Here is an 8,096-nt window from a genome sequence, read left to right as displayed (position 1 = left end):
AAGTTTTTCCCCAAAAAAATATATGTGAATCAGTTCATCTAGAAATACATAACAGTAAAACATTTAGCTGCTAATATTCTATAGACAGGGAGTAAAAAAACTGTAAAAACTAATATTATTTGGTGACGCCCACATTTCCAAAATTCAGTTTGGAAAATCTGGAAGGTAACCCAGCTCACTGATTCACGAAATAAAATATAAAACTCTAACGGAAGAGATACAAAGCAAAAGATACATACTTTGGCTATCAGCACATAACAACTTAAAATAAAAAGATTGAAGTTTAATCTTCGAAAACCTACACTGGAATACAAGAAATGTTGGAAGTCGCACATCTCATAGACGCACAGTCGTAACTAGGGTTTACAGCGCCCAGAGACAACTGAAGATTTTGTGCCCCCTACTGCTTGCCAAGGATGGGAAACATTTAATTCTAAAATGTCGTAACATCAGTTTGGCACCCCTTGGATTCTGCACCCGGGGACAGATGCCACCCCATGCCTCCCTCTAGCTATGCCCGTGCATAGACATGTCGTATTATAGTCATTTTAGTGCGATTAACATGAATACGAGTCAGTTTCTCTTCTCTTCGATCACTAAACATCTGGAACTCCTTCTCCTATTAATAAAAATGTTGCAAAATTTTCATTTGCCTTCTTTTGGGTACTCTGCAAGTAAGATTTAGTTTCTTCCCTCCTCCTTATATTAAGGTAGAATTTACCAGCTTTACCTTATTTAATCTCATAATATACGAATGATACATTGCTTTTTCTGATTCATTATTTGGTGAAACAACTGCGAATTAGCATCCAAATGTGTTCTCTGATTTATTTGCAGAGCAAGTCTTTTCAGTTTATGACTTTATTGAGGATTTCTTCAGTTACTTCTCTAGGACTTCCATATTGTTTTAAACATCTGTCATCAGATTTTCCAGTTTCTCTGGTATTAAGTTTCTTAATTTCTAATGTCTGGCTATATAACCTTAAAACAATGGCCAGACCAGCTGCATGTAGACTGGTGGTCATCCAGATGCCTTCTGGATTGCTCGTTGGCAATCCAACTGTAAATTATGGTCACACGGTATTATCTATGCAGCGTTGTTGAAATCACTGCACATCCTGCACTAGCTTTCCCATCAAATTCTTGAGTGCATACATTGTCCGTGTGCTTTATACCTTCTTCCTATAAGTCCCCAAGCCATGTGCCATTGTATATGCATGTCTTTAAGTGACTTTATTCTGTTGCCCGGGATTGGGTTCCCTGTTGATGGCAGATGTTCTTACATTCCCTCCAGGATGGGAACGTGGAATATGAGTTGCTGAATGCGCCTGTCAACTCGGTTTAGTTTTGGCTCATCGGCTCGACCGATAGATTAGTGACCCCTTGGATCGCCTCTAAGGGTTGGTGCATTTAACTGTGTTAAGGCAGCCTCAAGCTAACCAGGTCTGGGTGCCTCTTTCTCCTAGCGCACTGTACCAGTACCAAGTCTATCTTCTGATTGGTCTTTCAATACATTGATTTGTTCCGCTTTTATGACAGTTTCTCCACCTCGTTCTTAATTTTGCATACCACTGTATTTATAGCACCAAATACATTCATAATTTGGAAATAAAAGTCTAATCCAGCATCTCCTTAATTTTTAAGTAGTCAACTTGACTGCAAGTTAAAACAAAATTCGTAATTACTATTTCAACCTGAAACAGCAGTTCGCGTAAGAAATGGAAGGAACAAGTTTCTGCATTATCAATGCGCAGTATGGACCCAACAATGAAGAAAACAGCACTGGTTACTTACAAAAACAGAAAATTTCTATGTTTGAAAAGTGTCAAGAATTCACTTTTAATTTACCTTAGCAACAAGAAATCGTAGATGACAAACAGTATTTTTACAGATTTTCTTTTAAAAGGAGATAGTGAATTGCAAAATGAAAAATAATTTTAGTAATTAGATAATTGTGCAGTGCACATATCTCTGATCTCTTTCTGAAAAATATTTGTATTTCTTTCATTGAGACTTGACAGCAGGATATAAAAAGAACCAAATTTTATAAAGATGCAAGCATTTTGATGGAGATAAGGACATAAGTTGATATCTTTGCTAGAGGCTATACATACAAGCCACTGCAGACAGTCAATCTTGCAAAAACACAATTAATTTCAAAAATGTGGTTTTGTATGTAAAAGAAGTCTCAGAAGAACTGCAGGCTATAGCTAATGCTTCAGATATCAGTGAGGGAATTTATGAAGATTCATTTTTTAAATATGTGTCAATTCACAACAGTATTGAGACTGTGTATAAAAAATGATTCTGAAAGCGCTAAAAGAACTGCAGAAATGGATAGTGTGTGTATTGAGAATATGGCAAAGCACACTAGGGCTATCTGCCTAAGGGGAGGGATGCCTTTCGTGGAGGACTTTCTAAGAGAAACTGGCTCGTATACATGTTACACTGTTACACATGGGGAAAACCACGAAAACGCCCATGCAGCCAGCCCGTTCGCGGGATTCGAACCTCAGACCGAACTACCAGTGTTCAGCGATTTTACCGCTCGGCCGCTGGTGGGCTCGCAGAAATGGATAGCGAACATGATATGAAACAATGTGATGGCATGCCATAATCAATTGAATCTAGAAGGGCACAGGAAATTCTAAGAACTATCTTAAACTGAAATGTGGTGATCAGCAGATTTACGAAATTGAGAATACCACTGTAAAACTTATTGAACAGTATGAAACGAAGACAGATAGAATAGTTGTAGTTAAAAGATAAAATTTCATCCAAAATATTTTTATAAAAAAAAATTTTTAAAGAATTTCAAAATTGCATAAATAGTTTAATTTTAGTACTAATTTTTATTTTAATTTTAGGATTAATTAACAAATTAGTGATTAGTTATTATTTCATGTAAAAAGTTAAAAACTGATATCACAGTTTGCAATGCAGAAATAGTGGTTCAACTATTTCTGCATTGCAAATTGTGATATCAGTTATAATGCAATATGAAACTATTAAATTTAGTTTTTTAAACTCAAATATATTTGGAACTGAAGTGATTTAATAAGTGGTGAATAGTGTATATAACATTCATTTAACAAATTATTTTCATGAGATTGCAAGTCTGGGATTAGGATACTCTTCAAACTGCTCCTAATATTTTGACTGGAGATAAAATAGTCACACATGTTCTCTTTATTTATCTTATATGGTTACAGTATTAACTTAAAAGCATTAAATCACCAAATTAGCCAAAAGACTGTCATGACTTTTCATCCAATCTAGCATTTAGTTTAAATCCCAAATAAAATACAAAAAAAAAAAAAACTTTGCTATCTTGTGGGTAGGCAAACAGTTCAAGCTTTGCATGAGTTAAGTCCAACGAGAATAATGAAAGTAGCAAAACCTAGTGGCTCCTCTGACTAAGAGTTCACAAAGAAATTCTGGCAAACAGAAAATTTGGTCAGCAAACTAACTAGCAACAGCAGAAAATCTAAAGTAATGGCCAAATGCTGCTAAACACTCTCAGGCCAAACTTTAAAACAAGATGCTTATTTATACCTTAAATTAATTTGCATTCTTGTGGAAGTTTACAAAAGTAAACCAAAATAATGAGATAACTGTCTAAATATGAAAAAAAAAACTTACAATATTTTTTTTATAAACATGCAAGATTAAGTATTACAGACTGGAAACCCAACACATTTAATGAATATAATTTTTTACAAATAAATAACTGATCTATTATAAGATTATCTCACCCCGAAGAAGCAACTAATTAATAAATTTATTTTTATTTATCTGCCACATGTGCAAACCACCATAACAAAAGTTCATTATTGTAGATGAAAACGTTTTCAACCATATATCAGCCTTATTTCAACTATTAAATAACACCTGAAGTGGAGTATATAATGTATATAATTATGCAAATTCAAAAGAATCATCATTTTTTTGTTTAAATATTTTTTTTTTTTTTTGTCATGTGGAATAAAATTCATTTTTCATGAATATATAATGTGCATGCAATACAGAGGGTGAACGGACTGCAACTAATTGAGTATTTCAGTTATCTAGTTATATAAATGCTGATTTAATATTTAAAAATATGTGGAAAACACTTTTTTGAAGTTATAATCTTCACACATGTTTGCAAATCATGAAACTTGTTTTCTTTAATAAGTACAATTATTGGGTATAATAATATCTAAAATTAAAAATAACTAAAGTAAAATTAATGACTTCAGGAGCCTTTGTTAAAAAAATTTAACACGTCAAATTTGATCTATACAAGAATACAAAAAACTGTACAGTTGTTCCAATAGTAGCAATATATGTAAATTGCATTTAGTACATATATTAAAGTTCAGATATACAGATAATTTGATAACTAAATTTTTAATTTGAAACAATACCATTCTCATTCATTCTCATTGATTCTCATTGAATTTTGATACAGAAAGATAAAATCTTGGTTGCTATAGTTTAAAATTCCAAAGATTGCAAAAGAAGGCTGAAAGTAAATACTTATTTTAACTGAGTGCATAATCACTGCTGTTGAACATTAACACTACCTTAACAAATCAATGTTCTATCTTTTTATAAACATGGCTTAAAAGCTCTTTTTAACACATGCTACAATGCAGAGCAGTTTGAATAAATTGATAGCAAAATTATTAAATTTATAAATTTCATAAGTTTAGTTAAAGCAATTTAGGATAGAAAAGATCTAAAATCAAATACAACAAAAGAGTTTTAAAATGCTGATATGTAAATGCTAATAAATAAGTATCAATGACACATTTTAAAATAAAAGGAATTTTTATAATGACCACATTCTCTATATAAGCTAAATATGTATTAATTATTATCTCATAAAATTTTTCCGAGCAGATATTAGTAGATGATTTCTTGGTGATATAGATGGATCAAAAATTGGAGCAATGCAGCTTGGATAACCTAAGGAGCGAAAATACAGGTTAGTTACGATTACAAAATTATTTCAAATTCAACACTTTACATCATAAGTTGTGTAATAAATATCAAATAACCATTAAAAAAATCACCTTGTTCATATAAATAAAGCATCCTGTCTAATAAAATAAGACTCTCAACTATTGGTGCAATTATCAACCTCAGAGAATAAAATATTAGCACTCCTTTCCAATCTTTCAAACATGACTGCACTTCAGGTGATAAAAAGTATGTTTTTGGTATCTGGAATGATACTTTACTAAGGGCTCTTTCTGCATACCTAAAAAAAAATTTTTTTAAGTAACAAAATCTATTTCATAAAGAAATTTGAAATATTAATAGAAAAAGATGCTGACAAAACATTTTAAATAATGCTATGAAACATTATTATTTTTCAAAATATAACTATTTTTCTAAAAACTACAGCCTTCTGGTGAAAAGCGTTTTTCACATAACTTTTGGGTGAAAATATACAAAGATTTCAACATACCAAGTTATTTATGTTCAAAGTCAAAATAAGTTAATTTAAAAAAAAAAAAAAATCTGATCACATGACTTCCTTGTATAGTCTATTAAATTATACACATTTCTGGCTTAACTTTATTTAAACTTATTTCCTCGAATTACTCTTAACTTAATTAATTGATCCCTCAAGGCAAGTAGAAAATGACATCAAAAACTGTGAATTTTTGAAATCAAATATCCTGGTCAGTTTTCATTGTACAAAAGTGAAACTAATAATTTATTTTTTTCATAATGTGTATAAAACTTTCCCAAACATAAGTACAGGAACGAGAAAACTGCATTAAAAATTACATTTCATTAATTATCAAAAATAATTTTTTTAATTTGACGTTGCTAAAGCATAAATATTTTCGTCATTTAACACACTTCTGTAACTGGAAGTATAAGATTACGCCCAATAGTTGCAAAAATAAAGATAAGGGCATTTTAAGGCAGGTAAACATCAATGCCACTGGATACATATTTGGTATTGCTAATTGCAACAAAAAAGGGAGGTGGAGAACTAGATGAAGTTTCATATGCAAATATACAAGCTTTCTACGGCTAAATAGTTTTTGAGTTATGCAAGATACATGAATACATACATACATGCAAGCATCACAAAAATAACTCTTTTGAATCAATTTTAAAACCACTTTACAATCCGTTTTGGAAAAAAAAAAAAAAAAAGAGTCCTTTATTCTGACAGTACATACAGAAGTAATGCAAAAAAAAAGTTCAAATGGATTTAGAAGTGGTAAAAATGGATATTTCCAATAAAATATGATACTTGAAATTTTTCGCGATTACAATTAATCCTTTGCCTCATACAAGGTAGTAAATAACAAATTCTGGCATTGATTTTTAGTTTTATTCAACATCAGCTTAAAACTGTTCAAATCAGCTTAAACCACAGTTCTATTACATTATATAGTTGACTAGTTTTTAGAATTAATATGGAGGGGGATTTTAGGATTTATCTATTTCTGAAGATCCAAACAGAATCTCATTTGCTAAAAGTTACTTTTTATAACTGAAACTAAATTTTTAAGTGAAAACATTTTAATTGCCTCACTTACTTTTCTAAGACTAAGCATTTTTAATAGCCTCACATACTGTTCGAAGACTAAAAAAATTTAATAACCTAACTCATTATTCTAAGACAAAAAAATTGCTATTTAAAATGTATTGTTCTAACTGTTTTTTAAAACTTCCTGTTAAGACTAAAAACACTGCAGAAGATGCATGTTAGCTTTGACAAACACTAGTTTAATTTTGCAGTGAAATTAAGTTCAACAAAAGGATTATTCAGTTCAAGTTAATTTTCACAGCACTATAGAGCAAAAATGATTTATTTATATATCAATAATTAGCTTAAAATGTATCCAGACTCATTTTACTTATTTTAATGCCACTATAATTAATCACCTGTAATATGAATATCCACAGTTCCACGTGATTCTGGTCCTTAGGGAAGTGGCTGCCTTACAGACCAGTGATTGTCCATACTGATGTTTGTATTCTCAAATGTACACAGCAGAAGAGGTTGTCTAAGAGAGTTAGCCACCACAAAAGATTTGACTGAATTTCAATTCTGCTATTCATCAAATTAAAAAAACTTTCTGAACTTGATATAACTACAGTATCATACAGCCAGAAAGTAACCTCATGGGTACATGATGGGAAATATAGCAGACTGCAGTCTACAATTCTCTCTAGGAAATATTTAAATCTAGAGTTACTATTTCTGATAATTTCAGAGTGATATACTACTTTACTTTACATAAGATGTTAAGTGACTTGAATTTATATAAGCAAATACTGAGGTGATTACCCAAAGAATATTGAGGCGCTCTATCTCTAAAGGATATGGCTTCAACTGGAACTTTTTAAATATTTGCATTTAAAAATTACATGTTGAAGAAGTTATGAAAACTAACAAGTCCTGCTATACTAAAAAAATATAATTGCATTAATATTTTTCTAAAATCTTGTGGGGCACCAGTGGGCTCTTCACCTTGACACTGGTTGTATTAGAATAAACTGATATTTTTATTTGTCTTTGCATATGTAATCTATTAAGAAAACGGAAAAGATGCAATGTTACTACTGATAATCTACCCTCATGTCCAAACTTATCTTTAAATACCCCAAAATAATTCCATGAAATATCCAATTGATATAGTCCCTTTTTGCTGGGAATGTGCGAAAGACAAGCCTAATTACCAATATTGAATCAAAAGCGATGAAACAGTTTCTTATATACAAATCAAGGCATTATGTCACCTGACAGTAAACAGTTTATTATGGCTCTGAAGTGTTATTTGGAAGAATCTGTGAGGTGGCAAATCATCAGCCATTCAGAAGCAGGGCAGATAATCATTGAAGCAGTGAGATGTGCGAATATTTCAAGACAATCTCTAAGCTATGGAAATAATTTCGGAACTCTGAAACCATTGTAAAGAGGCCTGGACAAGCCGTAAAAAAATAATAGCTGCTTTTCAAGATCGGTATCTGGCAATAACTGCCCATTGTAACAGGGAGTCTACCGTTCAGCAGAAGGCTAAATGAAAAAGGCCTTTATGCCAGAAAGCCAAGATAATGACTTCACTGTCTCCACAGCA

General features: G+C 31.5%; 1 protein-coding gene across 1 annotated transcript in view; it reads right to left on the bottom strand.

Moving 5' to 3' along the window:
* Positions 1–4,796: 4,796 nt before the first annotated feature.
* Positions 4,797–8,096, bottom strand: part of LOC118180908 (methyltransferase-like protein 25B) — a 102,118-nt gene continuing 98,818 nt past the window's right edge. The window contains exons 11-12 of the mRNA XM_035349986.2: positions 5,061–5,248; positions 4,797–4,953 (exon numbers count right to left, since the gene is read on the bottom strand). Of these exons, the coding sequence (XP_035205877.1) occupies positions 4,862–4,953; positions 5,061–5,248 (280 nt within the window). The 3' untranslated portion in view covers positions 4,797–4,861. The remainder of the gene's footprint in view (positions 4,954–5,060; positions 5,249–8,096) is intronic.

This window comes from Stegodyphus dumicola, chromosome X1 (assembly GCF_044657685.1).
Source record: "Stegodyphus dumicola isolate Sdum_Otavi_A_Nest chromosome X1, ASM4465768v1".
NCBI lineage: Eukaryota > Metazoa > Arthropoda > Arachnida > Araneae > Eresidae > Stegodyphus > Stegodyphus dumicola.
This window is presented reverse-complemented; position numbering and strand designations above follow the sequence as displayed.